The sequence below is a fragment of the Pleurodeles waltl genome, chromosome 10, assembly GCF_031143425.1.
Source record: "Pleurodeles waltl isolate 20211129_DDA chromosome 10, aPleWal1.hap1.20221129, whole genome shotgun sequence".
Taxonomy (NCBI): domain Eukaryota; kingdom Metazoa; phylum Chordata; class Amphibia; order Caudata; family Salamandridae; genus Pleurodeles; species Pleurodeles waltl.
Genome location: NC_090449.1, coordinates 36312970 through 36336383, shown reverse-complemented (window position 1 = coordinate 36336383; position 23414 = coordinate 36312970). Strand labels below are relative to the sequence as shown.

Here is a 23414-nt window from a genome sequence, read left to right as displayed (position 1 = left end):
TGTCTATAGGTAACTGCAGTGAAATATAAACCAGGAAAACTAACCTCTTGAGTACAGAACTGCTAAAAAAGTATGAGCTGTGTGTGTTTAAATAAGTTCACACATTATAACATCAGTATGGAATACTTTTTCTAGCAGATGAAATAAATATAATATCAAATAGGCATAAGAGTGTTGCACCCGCGAAAATATTTGTGTAGATTAGTATTTTTTTTTAAAATCAATGTTTATTCATTACTAATGTGCTTGTATGCTAAGTAGGGCTCATGGTACTTAGTCAAAGAAACAAAACAAAACCATAACAGAAATCAGCAACATCGTTGTTACAATTGATGTATGTCTAGGTTGAATTGTTCTTTATTGTGGTCTAAAACAACCTGTCATTTACTCATCTTTTTCTTCTTTATTCACATTTTTCTCGGGTAATCTCTAAAGTCTTTATACTACCTTTCACTCTCGTCTCAGCAGGTTCCATGCACACTCAAAAACAGAAAGGCCCTGCCGACACTCTTGGTCATGACCACAAGGGTTGGAACTACTGAATATTTTGCGCTGAAAATATAAACTTGTGTTGAATATGGTAAATTCTTTGTAAATAGTATTTGAACAAAAAATAATTTGAAAGTAGATCGTTTGTACAAACAACTAACTGTGAAAAGTGTAAAAACAAGCACTGGCAAAGCAAATAGGTCAGAAGTTGGTTGCCAGCTTTTTGGCATTTCTTGTTTTGTCATGTTTTTGCAAAATGTTATTGTTCAGGAAACTGCCAAGCCTTCATTAGTCTAAAAAACACTAGGAAAAGGCAAAAATGTGTATTGTTCTAAAAAAAAAAAAAAAAAAAAAAAGCACTAATTACCATAGTGCTCCTTGGCATTGAAGGAAATGACTTTGTGTGTGGTTGAGCACCTTGTGAAAGGACAGTGTGCCATAAGTCATAGTAAAATCAGCCAGTGGCTGAAGGGGGCTTGTGCATTGCTCCTTGATGCGTGCTTGAGGGGGTGGAAGAGGAATGTGAATGACACAACCACAGACAAATGCGTGAAGTGTGGCTCAAAACCCTGTAAGTAAATATGTCATACACATACTTTTAGTAAAACTAAAAGGTCTTGGATAAAAAGGTAATTGTGTTGCCATTGGCTGGCAGCCTGCTGCCTTTGGGAAAGAAGGAAAGAAAGAGAGAAAAAAAAGAAGGAAATTAAAAGAAAGAAGGCAAGAGAGAAAAAAGAAGGTAAAAGTCAGGAAGAAGATTGAAAGGAAGGAATGTTGAGAGAAAAAAAAACAGAAGAGAAAGAACATTACAAAGAAAGAAAGAAATGTATCCCAAGTGCTTCTAATTAAACATGGTAAAGACCGGCTTTCTTCCGGGACGAATTTGATTAAAGAACCATTTGTGTAACTGGGTCCAGAATAAACTTGTTCTGAAGAATTGTCCACTTATGAATTCACATCACATAATATCAAAGCTTTCGATTCGTGGACCACATGCATAGTGAAAAGAGGATAACAATACAGAACGGTTTCATTTAGACGTAATATGAAATACTAGCAGTGAGTTAAACAAAGGATGCTCAAAAAGGTATTTACTCCAGCATTGGCAGGAGACAGGAACTGATAAAGTGTAGAAGGTGCCTTGTGCTCACATCTGGTAGAAAGCGTCCTAGCATCACATCTGGCTCTAAAAGCAAAGGCAACACGAAAGTAATTATAAAGTAAAAACAAAAACACTGGCCCGAAGGGAACTACCTTGTGTGCTGGTGTGCTCATTGTGAGAGAGCAAAATGCAGTCAGTCTTAATGAAGTTAATCAGTCTATGAAGTAGGAAGACCCATTCCCTATGCTGTACTGAACGGAGGCAAAATGTGAATGACACAGCAACAGACCAATGGATGAAGAAAACTGACAGAAAGCCCCTTTAAGTTTAATATTCATATACTTTTAGTAAAATCAAATGGTCTTGGCTAACACCAGGCCTGATGAAGTCCAGCCTGCCTCTCACTTTTAGCCAGCACAGCAGGAAGTAATTCCTGTCCTTGCCAAGCTCAAAGAGGTGGTAACACTACAACACTTGGTAAGACGCTGAAGACTGGTTTTGCTGCCTGAACAAGAAAGAATAGTGTGATCCTATTTTCCTCTCAATAAACATGGGATTTTATTTAGGGGGGTGATGGCACCATGTCAGCCCCTGAGAAATGCATACTCAGATTGGTTCATGAGTCCAGGATCTCAGAGTCTGGCGTAGAAGTGTCTGTGTCGAGTTTCACTTGGGATTAGAAGAACTGCAAAAACAGCACGTCAAAGGTGAGATGCTACTGCTGACATAAAAATGTTCTCTGTAAAGATTTCCAGCATGCCATGGAAAGTCTGTCTGTTTTTTTTTTTTTTCTCTCTCTCTCCCCCCACTCTCTCTCTCCATGCTGTCCCTGCCCTCAGTTGGATTAAATCATAACACCAGTCTCTGTAGCACACACATAGATGCGATTGATGTCTATATATGTGAAGGGTATTAAGAGTATTCTTTAGTTTTGAAAGTACTATCCTCCTTCCTAATGGTACCCTTATTACCACTCCAGTCCTCTACTCTCATATTACCACACAGTATCGCACTCCCATCCTGACTCGTCACACCATTCTTTATAGTTGTACCATGGAGACTGGTGAGCACTCTCAGAATCACCTCCTCCCAATACCCAACTTGCCCTAAGATACAACCCTGTGGTCATGGCTACACCAATGCAATGAAGCACAGGAGTAGGCCTGAGTCTGCACACGCGGGCCCTATGACTGGCTGGTACAACACGAGTTGGCCTGAGTCTGAACAACCAGGCCCTAAGACTGGCTGGTACAACAAGCCTGAGTCTGCACACGCGGGTCCTATGACTGGCTGATACAACAAGAGTAGGCCTGAGTCCGCACACGCAGGCTCTATGACTGACTGGTACAAGAGAAGGCCGGAGCCGCACATGTGGGCCCTATGATAGGCTGGTATAACAAACCTGAGTCTGTTCACCCGGGCCCTGTGACTGGCTGGGTCATCTGACAGCGTATGACTGCCCCCTCCTGACAGCGTGTGACTGCCCCATCTGTAGGTGACTTATTCTCCAATGCATAAAGTGAATTGAAACTACTGAAAAAGTAGCAGAGTGCCTGTTCAAGAATCATGTAAAAGCTATAACGATATTACATTTATTATTCTTTAACTATTACAACCCAGAAGAATTATTTTTGGTGACCTTCAAAATCTGGTTTTAATTTACAAAAGCCAACCACCCTTATTGATACTTGTCAGATCATGAATCACCACGTTTGGGAACACCTACGAGTGAGATTTGGGGAAAAAACTGGAAGGATTTAATTTGCACCTTAGTTTACGCTAGAGTGGGAGAAGGTTTAGAATGAAGGAAGTCAAAGTAGAAGTAATTTTTAGCTCTAAAGAATCAAAATTCTTTCTCCTAAATTAAGAATGTTGATATACATAAAAGAAAAAAAAATAAAGAAAAAAATTAAAAACAATATATATATATATATATATATATATATATATATATAGAGAGAGAGAGAGATGTTAATAAATAAATAAAAATAATATGAATTTTACTCTCTCGTAAGCTTTTCTCTGTCTCCCTATCACCCTATGTCTCTATCAATCTATCCTCCATCCCCACTCTGATTGGGACTCATCCCAAACTCATTCTTCTACTTTCATCCCCTCAATAACCTGCCTAAACTCTTCCCTCCTCTACCACTCCTGGCTCACCCCAAACCTCAGTTTACTATCATGATCTCCTAAAGAACCCTACTAAATTCTCCCTCATTTATCTTACCTTTGACTCATCCAAAATCCCTCCTGCTACTATGATCTCCCTAACCCTTTCCACAGACTCTTCCCTATTCCAGCTCTCCTTTACTCATCCCAAGCCTCAACCTATTACTATAAACTCCCAATTAACAGTTCTGGATTCTTCCCTCCATTATTCTAGTCAATCTAACTCACAAACTCACCTATCCTCTGCTCAAATTAACTCATAAAAATACTAAAACTGTACTCATATTTCCCTATAGTAATCCAATACTAATTCCTCTTGTGTTCCAGAGTAGCGTGCTACTCGACGAAAAGCGGTTTGATGCCTCGTCAGGGGTAGTAAGCGCTATATCAATACAATTACACATGCTTAGCTTAATATAAATTATGATTGACATAATACTTTGCTGTGAATATAGTCAAACATAAGCAGTCTTTGCAATTTAATACTGAAACAACAGTTTGAGATCTGCATTAGCCTATCCTTCTAAAATCCAGTACATGTTCGATTATTTCAGCATGCTCCATTGGAAATACGGTAAATTTCACAGCTGGGATTCTTTGGGAATTCTAGCCTCACGCCCTCCAATGCTTAGCGGAAATCTATTACATTTATTACGCGCACTAACTGCAGATTAAAGAAATGCACTTCCCCGAATGCTCTATGAACGAAAACACATCAGCCTATTCGCCACGTGGTAAACTTCATCATTGTTGCTCACTGTCATGCCTGCAGAAGTGAACGTAACAACTACATCTCCCAGCATGCTCGGCGCCGAGGACTGTTTCCGGGAGGGACTTTACCGCACAAAAGACTACGCTTCCCGGCATGCCATGAGCCTGTTCCTCCTATGAGGGCCACCGTTGAACGGCTATCGTGCCTGATGGGAAATGTAGTTTTTGCTGCTCCTGGCTTGTTTGCCTTGTAAAGATGTCGGAGGTGCAGCTGCCTCCGGTGAGGACCCTGGAGGATTTCTTGCTGGGTTCCGCCCGCTTCAGCCCCCCAGACGTCCGGGACCTTCAGCGCTGGAACAACCGGGTCATCAACAACCTGCTGTACTATCAGAGCAACTACTGCTTGCTGCATCTGCTGCTGATCTCCGTGGGAGGGTGAGGACGGCGTTTAGCCGGCTGCTGCACAGCGCCGAGGGCGCGCGCTGCACACCAGGAGTGTGCTCCTCTGCAGCTACAGGAGTGCAAACACTGCTGCAGCTGGGAGGGTGAGGCTGACGTGTCATCGCATACCAGGCGTGTGCTCCTCTGCAGCTACTGCAGAGCAAGCACTGCTGCAACTTATCTGCTGCACCTGGGAGGGTGAGGCTGACGTGTCACCCCTCACCAGACGTGTGCCCCTCTGCAGCTACAGGAGTGCAAACACTGCTGCAGCTGGGAGGGTGAGGCCGACGTGTCACCCCTCACCAGACGTGTGCCCCTCTGCAGCTACTGCAGAGCAAGCACTGCTGCAACTTATCTGCTGCACCTGGGAGGGTGAGGCTGACGTGTCACCCCTCACCAGACGTGTGCTCCTCTGCAGCTACAGGAGTGCAAACACTGCTGCTGCTGAACTGGTGCACCTGGGAGGGTGAGGCTGACGTGTCACCGCACACCAGACGTGTGCCCCTCTGCAGCTACAGGAGTGCAAACACTGCTGAACCTGGGAGGGTGAGGCTGACGTGTCACCCCTCACCAGACGTGTGCCCCTCTGCAGCTACAGGAGTGCAAACACTGCTGCAGCTGGGAGGGTGAGGCCGACATGTCACCCCTCACCAGACGTGTGCCCCTCTGCAGCTACTGCAGAGCAAGCACTGCTGCAACTTATCTGCTGCACCTGGGAGGGTGAGGCTGACGTGTCACCCCTCACCAGACGTGTGCTCCTCTGCAGCTACAGGAGTGCAAACACTGCTGCTGCTGAACTGGTGCACCTGGGAGGGTGAGGCTGACGTGTCACCGCACACCAGACGTGTGCCCCTCTGCAGCTACAGGAGTGCAAACACTGCTGAACCTGGGAGGGTGAGGCTGACGTGTCACCCCTCACCAGACGTGTGCCCCTCTGCAGCTACAGGAGTGCAAACACTGCTGCAGCTGGGAGGGTGAGGCCGACATGTCACCCCTCACCAGACGTGTGCCCCTCTGCAGCTACTGCAGAGCAAGCACTGCTGCAACTTATCTGCTGCACCTGGGAGGGTGAGGCTGACGTGTCACCCCTCACCAGACGTGTGCTCCTCTGCAGCTACAGGAGTGCAAACACTGCTGCTGCTGAACTGGTGCACCTGGGAGGGTGAGGCTGACGTGTCACCGCACACCAGACGTGTGCCCCTCTGCAGCTACAGGAGTGCAAACACTGCTGAACCTGGGAGGGTGAGGCTGACGTGTCACCCCTCACCAGACGTGTGCCCCTCTGCAGCTACAGGAGTGCAAACACTGCTGCAGCTGGGAGGGTGAGGCCGACATGTCACCCCTCACCAGACGTGTGCCCCTCTGCAGCTACTGCAGAGCAAGCACTGCTGCAACTTATCTGCTGCACCTGGGAGGGTGAGGCTGACGTGTCACCCCTCACCAGACGTGTGCTCCTCTGCAGCTACAGGAGTGCAAACACTGCTGCTGCTGAACTGGTGCACCTGGGAGGGTGAGGCTGACGTGTCACCGCACACCAGACGTGTGCCCCTCTGCAGCTACAGGAGTGCAAACACTGCTGCACCTGGGAGGGTGAGGCTGACGTGTCATCGCATACCAGACGTGTGCTCCTCTGCAGCTACTGCAGAGCAAGCACTGCTGCTGCTGTCCCTGGGAGGGTGAGGCCAACATGTCACCCCTCACCAGACGTGTGCTCCTCTGCAGCTACTGCAGAGCAAGCACTGCTGCAGCTTAACTGCTGCACCTGGGAGGGTGAGGCTGACGTGTCACCCCTCACCAGACGTGTGCTCCTCTGCAGCTACAGGAGTGCAAGCACTGCTGCTGCTGTCCCTGGGAGGGTGAGGCCGACGTGTCACCACACACCAGACGTGTGCTCCTCTGCAGCTCCAGGCGAGCAAACACTGCTGCTGATCTGCTGTCCCTGGGAGGGTGAGGCCGACGTGTCACCCCTCACCAGGCGTGTGCTCCTCTGCAGCTACAGGAGTGCAAACACTGCTGCAGCTGGGAGGGTGAGGCTGACGTGTCATCGCATACCAGGCGTGTGCCCCTCTGCAGCTACAGGAGTGCAAACACTGCTGCTGCTGTCCCTGGGAGGGTGAGGCCGACATGTCACCCCTCACCAGGCGTGTGCTCCTCTGCAGCTACAGGAGTGCAAACACTGCTGCAGCTGGGAGGGTGAGGCTGACGTGTCATCGCATACCAGACGTGTGCTCCTCTGCAGCTACAGGAGTGCAAACACTGCTGCTGCTGTCCCTGGGAGGGTGAGGCCGACATGTCACCCCTCACCAGACGTGTGCCCCTCTGCAGCTACTGCAGAGCAAGCACTGCTGCTGCTGTCCCTGGGAGGGTGAGGCCGACGTGTCACCACACACCAGACGTGTGCTCCTCTGCAGCTCCAGGCGAGCAAATACTGCTGCTGATCTGCTGTCCCTGGGAGGGTGAGGCCGACGTGTCACCCCTCACCAGACGTGTGCCCCTCTGCAGCTACAGGAGTGCAAACTCTGCTGCAACTGGGAGGGTGAGGCTGACGTGTCATCGCATACCAGGCGTGTGCTCCTCTGCAGCTACTGCAGACCAAGCACTGCTGCTGCTGTCCCTGGGAGGGTGAGGCCGACGTGTCACCACACACCAGACGTGTGCTCCTCTGCAGCTCCAGGCGAGCAAACACTGCTGCTGATCTGCTGTCCCTGGGAGGGTGAGGCCGACGTGTCACCCCTCACCAGACGTGTGCTCCTCTGCAGCTACAGGAGTGCAAACACTGCTGCAACTGGGAGGGTGAGGCTGACGTGTCACCACACACCAGACGTGTGCTCCTCTGCAGCTACTGCAGAGCAAACACTTCTGCAGCTGGGAGGGTGAGGCCGACGTGTCACCACACACCAGACATGTGCTCCTCTGCAGCTACAGGCGAGCAAACACTGCTGCTGCTGCTGATCTGCTGCACCTGGGAGGGTGAGGATGGCGTTTAGCCGGCTGCTGCACAGCGCCGAGGGCGCGCGCTGCACACCAGGCGTGTGCTCCTCTGCAGCTACAGGAGTGCAAACGCTTTATTTGCAGCACTCTAGAGCCGCAACAGGAGTATGCACCATGCATGCAGGGATGTTTACAAGTGTGGGAGGGAAAGCGTTTCAGCAAACATGGTAGGACAGGTAGGGGAGTTGGGTGAGGGCTTCTAGATTGTTCATGTGATTCAGCCCTGCAGCCTTAGAGCCAGATGTACAAACTCCATTTGCATTTGACAGACCTGTGAATTTCAAAACCATAAAGTTTGTGACCGCAAAAGGGTTTCCAACAATGTACACATGTGCTCTTTCTGGCTAACAAAAGGGTTTTTGCAACTTTTTCTGAATCGCACATAGGAGGGCGTGTGAAATGTTCACCTCCTTCTATCTGTGCTTTGGAAAGGAATGTATCAGTGGTTTGTTACAGCAGTTATGGTGGTAAGTGCTCTGCAGAGGCAAAGCTGTCTGCAGGGAAAAAGCTTCCCCTCTGGGAATGGTGCCGGCGGCCTCAGGGGTAACAGGCAGGGATCTTCCCAAATGAGAAACTTTTTTGTCTTAGAAGAAACAAAAGTTGGTTTAATGTGCACAAGCATCTGTAAAAAATGTTTCCAGTTTGGGAAAGCAAATGGAGGGGTGAGATCTGCTGTTCCTTGCAGGTCTCCGTCCCTGCATTCGCAGCTAATTATGGGTTGTTGCAGATTGCAACCTGCCTAATTAATATTCATTAGGGAGGTCATTTTTCGAGCACCTGCGAATGGACAGTTTGTGATGCAACTTAATATGCATACCGCATCGCAAATTGCATTCCTAATCCCAAACTGGTGGGTTTGCAAAATGCACAACCTAGGTTTCTGAATTGGATAGTGCGTTGGACATCTAGTCCCACAGAGCCAGCAAGCGAGTTACTGAGAAGGTGTTTTTTGAAGAAGCTCCTCAAATTTAGACCAATATGTTTTGTGTGAGGGCAGGGTGAAACCATATTAAAAAAATGAAGGTGTGTTGGAGAGGAATGTTAGAATTGGGCTCGCACATGTTATGTTTTTTTATCATTTATATTTACTTAACACACGTTTATAGTTAGAAGCACAAAGGAATAGAGTGATTACACCAAATCCCATGATTTTTGGTTGCATGCTAAAGCGGGGGTTTGAAGCCGGTCTCCACGATAGTAGGGAAGTAGGTTGGCGAATTGATCTCCTCTTTTATAAAATGTTTTAGTAATTGGGAGCAGTGCTTTAAATGGTCCGGTACTGAGTACCGGCACTTTTTTATTTTGAGAGGGAGAGTACCTGCACTTCTCAAGAAAAACGTAATACTTTTAATTGGAGAGTACCGGCACTTCTCAGAAACAAGCAGGTACTGTATCACAGAGTACCTGCACTTCTATTTTTAAATTGAAAGCACTGATTGGGAGAATCCTGGGTAAAGGGGGAGATCCTTCCATACTGTGAAGGGAGAAGGCCTGCTGCACTCTGTGTTTCCTAGATTTCGGGTCCTGCCAGTGAGGAGCAGCAGATGGCTGCCTCATGGAAGTATGGCTTTGGCTTTTACTCTTGCGGCTGGAGCTGCAGATCACCCTGCAGGTTCTAGTGGATGGACGAAGGGAAAAGCAGATGATGTGTTCAAATTGGCCTTGACATACGATCATCCGGATGCTGCATGAAGGGCAGTGTTGAGTGAGTTAGAGTGTTGTCCGGGAGGCTGGCTGTTAGGGCATTTGCCCTTATGTGAGAAATCACAGGGGCACTTGGGTCTTTGCAACAAGGTTGTTAGGATGGGAAGAAGCTGGAATTTGCTCACTGACACAATCAAGCCATTAAGTCTATATTTTTGGAGGGAAGAATGATGTCATCGTAGAAGACAAGAGATTTGTCACCAGTTGGAAGATTGGGGCAAACTTTCCAAGTTCTTGTTATGATGCCGTGCCTAGAGCTGAGGTTGGCCTATGCTGCCATTAATGCGTGCAAGCTCGTCATTGGTAGCTTTTAGTCGAGCAATGCATCGACAACCTGGAAATTCATGTTCTAAGTTGTTCAACAGGCCTTTAAAGGGTGTTAAATCTTGTGCTAAGTTTCGGAATGCAAAGTAAACTGATGATACAATGAGGCACAATTATGAGTTCTTCTTCCAGCATTTTGAGAGGCCTTGGGACATCAGGTTGGGTCACTGATGATGGCCAGTGCTCATGGTTTCCTTGGATTGTTCATCAATGGCCACTATTGCTAGGTGTAAGATCCGATTTAGTTCAGGCAGTTAATAGGCTAACTAGAGCCACTTGTAACAATGGTGACCAGGCGCTTTCAGCTTGGTTTTGATCTTTCGAGGCAAAGATTTTTTCCAGTGTCATTTTCTAGATCCCGTTCATATATGAGCCTTCTTGGTCTAAGTTAGATGACTTCTCTGGATGTTACTCGTGCACTTTGGATGCCTATTTAGATTAGATGGTGGTGAATAGTCTTATGCGCTTTTATGTTGTCCTGCTCTGCAATGGTTACAAAATAGCCACCATTTTCTATGGCAGCTGCTGTCAGCGAAAAGTGGTGGGGCAGCACGGGGTACAATAACAAAAAATAAATAAAAGCCAACTTACCTGCCACCCGCCACCTGCTATTTAGCCTGCACCTTTTTTATGTTTGGGAATCTTGCATGGTCTCTGGTTAACTTATGGCTTTTCCACCAAGTCATGTCTAATCTCCACATCCAATAAAATGCCAGTTTAATTCGAAATGGTCCAGAGATCATTACCGCAAAACATATTTTAGCTAACATAGCAGGCTACCATAACAACGTGATTAAACATTAATAAGTCAGTTTTATGTTGTGGAGTTAATGTAATTTGCAACCCCACTGGACATTCGTGGGGTCAAGAGGAATGGTTTCGTCCACCACACTACCCAATTTGCTCACCACTCGTGACCAGTATTTGTGAATATCCGGGCAACTCCAGAGCGTGTAGGTATAGGAAACTCTTGCCCCCCACAATGAAGATAGTTCGGTAAGGCCCCCTTCCCATACCATGTACGCAATCCCTGTTGTAGTATACCCGATGAAGAATTTTGAGCTGTAGCAGGCGCACGCAGGATTTTATGGCCACCTCCCTTGGGTGCATCAGAGCTGCCTCTCGATCTAGGTCTTTGAGACCTCCCACCTCCTGGGACCACCTTTCCCTCAGTTTGCCCAATTTATCTGGCATGTGGTTATTGTCTTATGTGAGGGAGCTAGCTTTTGAGGACAGCTCCTCTAGTAAACAGCCATCCCTCCAGTGGGGCAAATTCAGGTAAGTCCAGCATCTCTCAGCCCTCCGCTAGTCAGGTGTGGAGTAATCGCACGGAGCGATGCAAATGGTTCTAGCTCAGCCACCTCTAGGAGAGCCCATATGTGAGAAATTCCCAGTAGGTCCCAGGCACCAAACCCAAAACTCCTTCAACCATGCACCCTCCCAAACCATGCCTCCTGGGTAGCCGACAGCACACATCTAGTTCCTTTCCCCCCGTACAGGAAGTGGAGGTAGAAGTGATTAGGAAACTGGGCGTGTTCCAGCCTGTAGGTGGAGTGGTCTTGCAGGGCATTTGTGCCCAATCATTCACTGCCACCAGGTGCGCTGCCCATTAATAGGCTCTAATGTCGAGGAGGGCGATTTTCCCCCTTTGTAGGGGTTGCGCTGAAACGGGTGAAGGGCTATTCTGGGGGTGCCCACTGCCCTATAGCAGGGTGTGCACGTCACCCTCTAGCTCAAAAAATTTAGCCTCGGGAGTGGATAATAGATATTCTGTATGGCATACAGTAGTTATGGGAGTGTAATTGTTTTAAACATGGCTGTCCTCCCCAGCAGGGTAAGGGGCAACATACGCCATCTCTCCACGTCATCCCGAAAAGACTATATCACCATACCCAGGTTTCTAGTAAAACACTGCTCTCGGTGAGGCTTCACATAGATACCCAGATATTGAAAGCCTTTGCTCACCACCTGAAGCATCTGAGGCAGACCGGTGGAGTCCAAGGGGTATAGGGATTACAGAGCACCGACTTGTTCCAATTGATGTGGAACCCGAGGGATCCCCATTGGACTCCAAAATACGAACAATGGAGGAATAGTAGTCTCCGGTTCAGTGACATAGAGCAAAATGCCATCAGCATAGAGATTCCCCACACAGAGAGTTTGTTTTTTAAAATTTAATTTTGTGGTTTTTTTTTTTATTTAAAGTTCACTTTTTGTTGTTTTTCATTTTTGCTCTACGTTTCATCTGTAGTATAGTTCCACCTTAAGGAGCAGAGGTTTGACAATAAGGCTTAATGTTTTGCCACACTTCAAAGTAACAAAATGCTTCTAATTTACTATGCTGATTTTAAATCTGCTGTTTTTAGTTTATGCTGTCTATAGCAACTTCTAAAATTAAGATGATGAACTTGAACCCACCCATGGCAGCTTTTAGCCTGTAGGCCTCGAAAAATCATAAAAATATTATTAGACCAGCAGGTCTAGTGGCCTGAATAATCTACTCAACCTAATTAAAATGCTCTTGACCCATAAACTGGTTTCAAATTATGTGATTCTGGGTAAATATCTGACTACAGTGAGTTGCCATGCTCTTCTTTATCATATATGTGAGTTCAGCATGTCCGCTGTACAAAAAACACTTTTGTTTGATTTTATAGACTAAGCATTTGCTCCATATATAATGCAAATCCAGCCACGTATAGAATACGCAGGACTGCTGACTTTTTTATTTCATTAACCGCATTGTCATCAGGGCAGGGGCAGGAATATTTCTCAAATCATGTTTATAATCTTTCACCTTTAATAAATACATACCTGAAGAATTAAATGGTAGCACACTTATTTGCAATCAGCAGATTTTCCATTGAAATGGCCAAAATATTTCTCACTGACTTGCTTTTACTGATAAAACTATATAGTATACAATGTATGGAAATCGAGTTTCTCCAAATATTTGTCATTTGCACATCACCAAGTAAAGTGTTATGATTTGTTTGGCTCCTATTTAAACCTTTGTTTTCATCACACTTCTGAATTACAAAATGTTTTTTTGATAATTCTTGATATATTTTGAAATAATTGTACTATTCGTTTACAAGCTTTTTAAATGTTGTGTTAGAAAAAACCCTGACATCTTACAACCTTTTGTTTGACAATGATTGTCAGACAGCTCACTTGACAAAAACCTCTAACTTTAGTACTTTTAGTAAGTAAAAAAACATTTTCTAGTTAATAAACAATTAGTACAAAGGCAAACTGACATTTAACCTCTGTCCCCAGTCAGCAAATGTCAAGATATAAACAAGATTTAAAGGTGCCTTTATTGTTCCGTCACTTTTTGAATGAACAGAACACCTGTCCCTTCCATCTTAAGTTCATTAACCAGAATGGATGAGTAGGTGCTAAAAAATAGCTCGACCTGATAACATCTGACTCGCCATAGCAAGTGGGCAAGTAGATTTTTCGAGGCCTGGCCTGTAACCAATTAATGACATTTTAGACTCATTAAGTTGTGGATTCGCCCATGGACAGATTAAAATTAAGTCTTGTTTGCATTGATAGGTGACTTGAGGTTCCTAGCTGCCTAGACATTTGTAATGGCCCAGATTATATGGGCCATGAAAGCTTCCTTTTGACACTATCAGCCCTCAGGTACTACTGAAGATGGTTGTTAAAGGTCTTGTAGTGATGTCGGTGAAATCCTTTGTCTTAAACCACATATAAGTAGGTTTTCCCCCAGCCGTCCAGTTTCTAAGATCCCCAGCCCCTGTCTCAAGGTCTCCTTCTGGAGCCCACTGACCGTGTATCACTCCATATGTGGCACACAAACAGCGCAAGTGCCAACAGCTTCATTGCATCTGTGTACTTGCACATGCATAATATTAAAGGCTCTTCTAATTTTGACTGGGAGTCACGATCCCGTGCACATGAGGGAAGGCCCCTTTGGGATCACACCAGCTCAACACATCTGCAGCCCCTTCTTTAATACCAAAGTCCCCCTTTGCTGACAAAGTGGGTATCAACTCTCATTGCACCTGTAGAGTGCACTTTGTGTAATACACCAGTGATTACTGCTTTCCCTCTTTCTCAGTTGTAAAAATGTCTGAGTAGTAAGATGTTTGTCTTCCTTAGGTTGATTTTCCCACAACAGCTTATTTTAGATGGTGTTGGCCACTGTGCCCTGTGAACTACTGCTGTCTCTTGTACAACATTTCTCTTTGAAATGTTATGGCTTCTAAATAAATAGAGCATTTGTTGCCTGCATCTCTTCACACTGCAAGAGAGCGAGAGTCAGTATTGCTGGTACATACACCAAGACCCCATGCAGGTATACCAATGCAAATACTTACTGCCACTGATCACGGCTGCCCACCGCCGTACATTGGGACAGCACAAGGCACATTATATAGTCACAGTATGGGCCCTGCAAGAGCTGCTGCTCTCCCTGCAATAGAGAGTTGTACATCAAAGCACAGCCAAGTTACTGCAAACACTGCCTGATCCTGCTGTCCTGCTTGTAGGAGTTTGTGGTGTGGGGCGCATGGTCTGACAGAAATAGAGAGAAATACAAATTGCATTGATTTTTAGAAAACACACTTTAATATAGAAGCTAATGAAATAACCATATCACGTTCTAATGCTGTGCTCGCGTGCTTTCATGTTCTCGTGTTCCTTCTCCTGCCACTCTAGGTATGTCCAGCCTCTGACAACCCTCCTGGTGCTGCTGGTGGTGGCCCTTGCCTTCCTGGGCTTTGTGTGGGCAGCCGAAAACAAGGCCTCGGTCCGCCGCTTCCGCCGCAACTACCCCACATCCTGCTCGGTGCTCATCCTCGCCACAAGCTACTTCCTCCTGATGCTGTGCGGCGCCCTGCCAACCTTCTTTATCGCCATCATCCTGCCTCTGTTGCGTGAGTACCACCTGGCACCAAGGGACAATTTAAGCTGTAGCGTGTGCATGTTGCCTAGACCCTCTCGCTCAAGAGTTCCTTCCACTGTAGGAGCGGGGTACGTCACGGGTATCCTTATCTAGCATGAATATTGGCAAAGCTCAGCAGGAGAGTTTTCTCAGAATAGATGAGCACAGGATCAGGAGAGGTCAGGATTTGTAACCAGGATGAATGCTCATAGGAATCAAAGAGTGGCATGGTAACTCTTTACATATCTTGATCTGTTGGTTAATCAGATGTGTTGTCAATGACCTACTTGCTTTTAGCATCTCAGGGAGGAAGAGAAGCTTCAATACACTGATCGCAGTAAGGCCTGAAAGCTCGTCTGTAATAGATTAAACCAAATGAGAAATTGGTCTAGGCTGTTTGGTGCAAATGGAGAGATCACTTTCAAAGTGTCTGCCTTTTGATATCTTCTTGCTTCTTCAAATGAATCTTCCAGTTTGTTTTTATCAAAAGCCATGGTGTCCTTGGTCGCCGCACGGAACAACATATCCAGTGTTGTTCTTCACAAGGCGACCACCTGGCCCACCCTGCATGCTTTCTGCAGGCACTAGTGCCTGATCGCCAGCTGCAGCAATGATGAACTGTTGGGTCCAATGGCACTGTCAACACGCTTGTCACATGCAGTACGGCCATCACTGCTGTTATCCTCCCATTCATCTCGACTGTAAAATTTGCTACCATGTTGGGAGGAGACGTGATGCACCTCTACTCATGAGACCCCTTTGTTGAGAAGCAACCCTTCCATTCGCACATCTCTGGTCCCAGGTAGAAGCTTGCAGCTCTGCAGTAGTTAATGTTCTGATATGGTGCCCAGTACAGTCAGCTAGGTCACAAGAGTCGCTCAAGTTTTAGGGAGAGTACAAGTGTACCTTAAGAATGGAAGATACTCCAGCATTGTTCCCCTACTTTGATTTTGATATCTGTTCTTTTGTTCTGTCAACAGGTACCTGGGCGCACCACACTGACCAGGAGCACATTGTTGCATGTTAATTTGTCTATAGACACATTGCTGATGTGAAAAGGATGTGAAATGTCTGAAGGATGTCTTTATTTAGTGAAAAGTTTACCTTAAGGTTGCTGTCGTTTTTACTGAGAGGGGATCTTCACAGAGAATTTGATCAATATCTGGGGATTCCCATATGTGTCAGTGGCAGGGCCAGATCAGTGGATGAATTCAGAAAGGGATTGGACAACACCTCCCAAGCAGTGTGGAATGGGACAATATGTGGGGCACCTTGTGGGGGCTGTGGTGTGAGGCACAGGAAGTGCATTCAGTGGAAGAAATGGATCAGGCTATCCCTGTCCCCAGTAGCCTTCTGTCTTGAACAGTTCTGAAGTGTGCACTCATTTCTTACCCCATCCGTCTCTTCTTTCCTAGTGATTCTCACACACGCTTCCCTGCGCCTTAGGAACCTGAAATCCAAAATCGAGAACAAGATGGAGAGCATTGGGCTGAAGCGCACACCCATGGGCATGCTGCTGGAAGCGCTGGGGCAGGAGCAGGAGGCTGGATCCTAAAGCTGCTGGTAGGGGCCTCTCCTCCTGGGAGACCCAGCGTGCCAGGAGGAAGGACGCGTGCACGCACTCTTCAAAACTGAATGGTGGACTCGATGAAAAGTGACTCTTGGGGCAATGCCACTCTCAATTCTGGCTTAATGGGGAGGTGGTCTGCTGATCTGTGTAGTTCACACCCCTTATATCTCCCCCCTATTCAGAGCAGGACTCACTGGGGCAGAACATAACAGGGTGCAGGTGCCTCTCTTATCCATGCTCCCTGTAGGCCATCCATCTCACCTTCATTTAATCAACTTCATAAAATGGAAAAATGACTTGATCCCCATTTCTATGGGGCATTGCACCCCTCCCAGATGGTTGGGACAGAGAAAGTCATCCACTAACACCTCTGTTTGTTGGAAGTCACTCTAGGTGGGTACAGTGAGCTCCTGTCTTTCCTCGCTTAGCAGTGGCTTCTGAAGGCATTTAAACCACCTTGCATTTTCCCCAGAAAATACCAGTCCCTTTTTTGTGACACCCAAACCATCCTCCATTTCTAATGTGACATGGAGCTTGGCAACCACAGAGACACATGTTGGGAAATTGTGAACAAACAGGGACGCCATAAGTGACGCTCTCAGCCTTGATTCAGATTACAAAGCCCTGGTCCCCAGAAGTTTGAAAAAGTATTTGTCTAGATACAAAACAATGTGAAAGGGCTACCCTCATAGCATTATACTCATCTTGCCTACCACACTGTGTTAAATCCACATGCAGGTAAATGCAAAAATAATATCTATAGAAAGACTGTAGACTGGGAAGAGGCGTGATCACCTTTTAATAGCTCTTAATGTGTGAGTACGTTGTTGGGGGCCGTTTGGCATAAAAAGACAGGTTTCTTCTGAACGCTGCCATGACATGCAGTGGTGAGTGATTCAGATGGCCAGAGGAGGTGGTTCCTATGGGAGCCATACACTCATGGCATCTTAACAGCCGTTTGTTCCTCCCTTTAGCTATATGGAAGGATGGCTGTGCAGATCTCTGAATGCCAGACACGCTGCAGAAGGATTTGGCACAAACTTCTGTGACGTCATTTCTGCTCACGTCACATTAGTTTAAAACAAGGATCCTCTGAGTTGGTCTCTTTTCTAACATTCTCCCCCGACAGGAACTTAAAAAAGAAGCACTGAACAAAGAGTGTCCCACGTGTAAGATTTTACTTGTATAGACAAGACCCTGAAGCGGTTCCAAGTTTTATTTCGCTGAGCAGGTTTAGGAACAGGGTAGGCAAGACACACGTTTCCACGTGGACTGCACACACTGAAATGTAAACATCATAGATTGTTTATAGCAAAAATGTAGAGATCACAGATTGTCTACCCAAGTCTTGATTGAAAAATGACCCTATCAGTGGTCGACTTTGAGGGGAGTTTACGCAGCGGATTAAGAGGGTGTAGGCTGAGAGCGCATCTTTTCTTTTTGACAACAGCCTAAAACTTTGAGTATTAAGTTTGAATGCAAGATGGCTGACATCCCTTCTAGTAGATCCATGTTCTTACTGGAGACCCTTCAGCTTTCCCTGTCCCCTTGACCCAGGCCTGTTTTCCTGTGGCTTCCCCAATTCAGCATTTAGGTTGTCTTCTATGCTTGGCCTCCGTTTCTCTCTCACCACTCAGTCTCAATAACCATAATATTTTGATGTATTTCTAATACCTTTTATTTCACTTTAAAGGCCTATTGAAGTTCCTTTTTTATTTTTCATTTTTTTGTAAATTTTGTCATGCAGTTTTATGTTTTAAAAAGGCGACAGGTCTGGTGACGAAACCGCTCCCTAGGCAACGCATACTGAAGGTGTATAGAGTTATTGCCCGGGCTGTGAGGCATGCAAGCCCGTCCTCCATTTCTATAACCGCTCAGACCTAAAATAGCAACACGACTTTCAAAGACAGGTTTGCTACCTGGGAAATGGCCAGCCAAAGATCGCCTGTGCTGTGCAGGCTTCCTATCTGACCAATCCCGAGCCCCCTACACCGATGCGCGCCCTGCGCGCCCCTAACTCTTGTTCCAGAAGAGGGGGTGAATTCTTAAGCTGGACAGAACTAGCGATGCCAATGGCACCTTTGGGCTATTTTCTAAACTTACAAGCAGTGCTTGTGCCACCCAGATTTAGTTTACCACCTGACCTCATCAGCTCCCAAAACAATTTTTAGTGTTGAAGTTATGACTTCATAAGAACTGGCATTTTTGCTTTTTTTGTGAAAGATGGGAAGCGTGCTACTCCTATGATTCCATTTTATTCTTCAGTTCTGCACATTCCGTTAACTTTATTGCTTTTTTGTACTCCGTCCTTTTTCATTTCATTCCTTTTACATTTTATTTCTGGGTATTGTATCAATTGTCTTATTTTCACAGATATTTTGGTTAATCAATATTATGCCACTTTCACATATTTGTTGCCACCACACTCTCTTATTTTCTTTTCTGTATCTTATTGAGATGATTTTGCTCTTCAACTTCACCAGACAAGTGTCACGTGTGTAGAAACTGTGTCCCTCCTCCTGCTACTTCCATCTGGAAACCAATCACATATTTTGCGGACAGAGATCATTTTCATGACAAGGGGAGCATGTGTAGTTAGCCAACCACATTTCCAATGTACATATTCTGTGTTTATACTTTGTAACGGCGGCTTACATGCTACACTACTTGTGAAGGTTCGTACATTCTGTTTACCTTGGTATGTTCTACGAATACCGCGCCCTACCCTGAGTGGCCTAGAAGCAATTTTGGACCAAAAGATTGCCTGGTGCAAGCTATATTCCTGTAATCAGGTTATATGGGTAGCAGTTAGGCCTTCGTATTGCAGGACAGCTTTGTGTTGATTAAATGTCGCCTTTTGGTTGCACACACATGCAACAAAGATTTCTGTTTAAGATCAGGGCTTTGGAAGTGTCACTTCCTTTGTATACTTGGCTGGTTTGAAAATTAATCTAAGAAATCGCCTTTGGCCCTGACCACCTACAGTATTCACAGGGAGGAGACTGGGCCAGGTGGCGAGTCGCTGCAGCTTGTCCAGAGGTCAGCAGAACCTGATCCAGGCCTTCTTCATGGTGTTACGGAAGAGGAGGAGGAGATATGCAAGCTTGTGTTCACCAACTGCACAGACAACTTTTCTCTTGCACTGTTTCACGTTTGTTGTTCCAGTCCAGATACCATTGAAGTGTTACAAATAAATACATGTATTATCTCTTGCTCTTTGGTGGCATTGTTTCATGTTTTCTAGAACTGTAACTCTCAGTGATGAGTGAGCTACTTCACTTCGGGACAAAGGATGGAGAAGAAGGAGGGGGTGTACATCAGTATTTACTAGACTCAAAGCTCTTAGTGCTTTTCACAGACCTTGCTGGAAGTATAGTCAGTCAAGGAACTCACTGATTCATATGTTGGTGGTAACTCCTTCAGTTTGCAGACAGCCAAGCTTCAGAACTTGTTCCCTGCAAGAATGAAAACCATTCACAATCTCTTTGAATTTTTAGGGGAAGAAAAGATGATGCTGTTCCAAAAGAGAAGACCAAAACATGCCCAGCTTAGACTAGAGGATGATCATACCTATCTGCAGACCCTACTGTACACCACACCTCTCTGCCACGCAGCGGCACGGCTTGGTCAGTAAGACTGAGGGGTGGGAGCTTCAGAATTTCCAACAATTATGCTGGCATATAATGTTTAAAAACATTATACGACAAGCAGGGTGCATGAGAGGGGTTTAAATGGCAGTGCAAAGGGAGAGGACTGTGGAATGGTAGTGGTACTACGTAAGAGAAAACGCAATATTTTGTAAAATAACCCACATTTTTAAAAAATCTTTCATAACAGACAGGGAGACTGTATGTGTGTGTGTATGTGTAAAACCCCTGGTGAAATCTAACAGACACCTCACCATATCCGACTGAAAGCACTTGCACCCAACTATTTTTCAGAAAAAAACATTTTTTAGGGGGTGTAACATCCCAAACACCCACTGAAGCTACGCCCCTGCTGCCACGCTCCATGCGTAAGCGTAGCTACAAGATTGCTCCGAACCCCCTGCATGATGCACAGTGGTTCCATAGGCCATCTGCAAAGCACCATCTTTCCAATCAGACATAACAAATGGCGTAACCTCCAGCCAGACTGACATTGTCAACGTTCAAAACACTATAAATACAATACACAAAGGCCATGTATCCTTATGTATGGCTGTCACTGAATACCAGATTATAAATCTTGGGGTCAAAACACTATAAATACAATACACAAAGGCCATGTATCCTTATGTATGGCTGTCACTGAATACCAGATTATAAATCTTGGGGTCAAAACACTATAAATACAATACACAAAGGCCATGTATCCTTATGTATGGCTGTCACTGAATACCAGATTATAAATCTTGGGGTACTGAGTGACAACATTGACAATTTGAGCTTTGCGGTCACCCAGAACCCGTTGGTGAAAAACATCCATCATTCACTGATACCCTTTTGTAATTCTATATATTAATTACACTCAGAAGAAAAAATCTAATTTAATGAAACTAACCTACAGTATGGCACTATTGTACTACACTTCCCAGAAGGCTTTTTACTTACGTCACCGTCAATTACTTCTCTAAGCATAGCTGCCATCTTGAATTCTTAATTTGTTTTGAAGCATTCACGAACATGGCTGAAGTTTTAAACTTCAGCTTTGTCTTGTGGCCGTATAAGACTTACTTTCCTTCCAAGCAGGTCTAGGTCTCACTTTATTTTGACTTAGGATACTTAAAATCATTTAGCCTCACAATACAAGGACGAGGTCACTTAGTGTCACTGAATGAGGAAGCTGTGTGGATGTAGGCCTGTTGCTTCACTTCATCCATTGCATGAGTTTGTTCAGTGTCTTCATTGAGATTATGTTGTGGGGACAGCTCTTCTCCAAATTCATAGAGCGCCGTAGCTGCCTCTTCCATCATCCAGTATATAAATGGTGAAGTGGATAGTCTGCAAGCAGAAAGTATTATTTTATGCCACTGAGGGAAACGCCTGAGGTTAAAGTGATTACTCGTTGTGTCCTTCTGTCTGGTAATGCATTGGTTTGATGTTACCATTCCCCAGTGCCAACTAACTATGCTTTGGACATTGAATAATATATGTTATTGGACGGTCCCTTAATGGTTATCATTTTATGAACCCCAATGGACCAAATGGTAATTAGGATTATCAGGATTTAATATGAAGTTTAAACATTTTCATACTCGACCCACTAAACCTATGTGTTGCTGCAAAACCACAAAATGCGGTGGCTCCTACAGCTACCTCTGAAAGCGTGGGCAATGATTGGCTGTTTTATACTTTTTGCTGGTCTATTACACCTATCTAGGTTCATTACTGTCAAGTCTTAAGATGTTTTGAAGGTCAGTCTACCTTTAACGTGGGTAATTTCTGTGACTTTTAGTGACTGGGCTTCAATTTAGGTATCTCGCTAAGTCCCAGAGACCTACTAGGTACCAGAACATTTTTGCAATCCCATGTCTTTGACCTTCTTGGTGCCAGAAGTGTGACCTGCTTCATTAACGCTTGAAGCAAGATGACCCTTTAAATTTGACTTGATTGTGACATATAGCCCCTTTATATCACAGAGTCATAAGTATTAATGGGATGGTACTGTAGGTCTTCGTGGGACAGTCCATAAGGGATGCCTCATCCTTATCAAGAAGGCTCTTAGAGGGGCTCAACATGGCTTCCATTTCTTCACTAGCCAGTCAGAGAAGGGCATCTTCCCCTCCCCCACCCCCATGTCTAAGATTTATTTGGAAGGGTGCCATGTCTTTCAAATCACTTGTAGTTGTCCAAGAACCCCTTAAATATTTCAGGTGATAATGGTGATGGGTCTTGTCCTCTGTAGTAGATGTGAAAGACTCTCTGAGTGACCAAGTATGTGCGATAGCAAAATGAAAGAGAAGACAACCACCATCCGCAGACGTGTTTGCCACTTTGGAGCAAACGCTGTGTTGTAAATGCTTAGTGTGGCTTCTAGGTGACATTTCTATAGCTTGGAGCCAAAATAAATGAAAGAAAGAGGTAATTTCCAGTTAGTCTCTGGTCTTAGAGAACTTTATACAAACGTATTGTACCCTTTTGTGTGTGGGGGAAGCTTTCAGCTCTCCTCCCTATAGTGTATCTCTTGAAAAGCGTGAGAAAACTTTTCACTGTGCTGAAGTCCAATGTAGCTGTTGCATTGGTTAGTGTTGAGTAGGGTGTTGGGTGTGGTGGTGTGCGTGAGAGGTGTAAATATACCCCATCATTATCAGGCAGACAGGACCTGAACCAACGTGAGAATGCAGAGACAACCGACAAAAGAATCCCAGACATCATCTTGGGACCAGAACCCTTCAGAGCCATGGAGGAAGAAGATATGAAGTTTTCAGGCATCTTTCCCTGTCACCCCAGCCTGGACGTCTTTGACTATAGTGTAGGCAAAGAAGAGGGAAAAGGGACCCTATTCACTTGAGCCAATACTTGCCCCTGAACAATGACCACACCCAGGCTCATGGGCATGGTCGAGTCTGAAACTCATAATAAACCTCATAAGAGGCCGGACTCAGACCCAGAGCACTGCTTTCAAGGGAGTCAGCTATCCAGCTTTGTAAAAAACACTGCCACTTTCAGGTCCTCCGCTGTCTTCAGACTTTGGTCAGCACCTATGGATAAAACTGGAGTCAAAACAATCCACCAAAGGGTGTTGACCCCAATTGAGTCCAAAGAGCAATTCCGGCATGGAAAACCTTGGCACAATCAACACTGGATTTTTCTCGGCAGTGAAGCCCACATCGAGGCTGCATTCCACAGCCTGGTCCAATGACTCTGAGAGACCAGTACTCGGGAAGCAACAGGAGTTGCCAGGCAAAAGTGCATCTTAATCCACCCTTGCAGAAGGAAAATCTCCACCAAGACAACCCCTCCTAAGACTGTCAAGTCTTTATTGAGGAAAAAGGAGGCTGCCTTAAAAAGGAA

General features: G+C 45.5%; 1 protein-coding gene across 1 annotated transcript; it reads left to right on the top strand.

Moving 5' to 3' along the window:
* Positions 1–4691: 4691 nt before the first annotated feature.
* On the top strand, positions 4692–19631 carry PRAF2 (PRA1 domain family member 2). The gene is made up of 3 exons (XM_069209591.1): positions 4692–4909; positions 14624–14841; positions 16265–19631. Exons 1-3 carry the CDS (start codon positions 4731–4733, stop codon positions 16402–16404), a joined length of 537 nt encoding a protein of 178 aa, XP_069065692.1. The 5' UTR covers positions 4692–4730; the 3' UTR covers positions 16405–19631.
* Positions 19632–23414: the final 3783 nt, after the last annotated feature.

Coding starts and splice junctions, on each gene's coding strand:
- PRAF2 (XM_069209591.1), top strand. CDS start 4,731: ATGTCGGAGGTGCAGCTGCCTCCGGTGAGGACCCTGGAGGATTTCTTG. Junction 4,910..14,623: donor CTGCTGATCTCCGTGGGAGG/GTGAGGACGGCG, acceptor CTGCCACTCTAG/GTATGTCCAGCCTCTGACAA. Junction 14,842..16,264: donor CATCATCCTGCCTCTGTTGC/GTGAGTACCACC, acceptor CTTCTTTCCTAG/TGATTCTCACACACGCTTCC.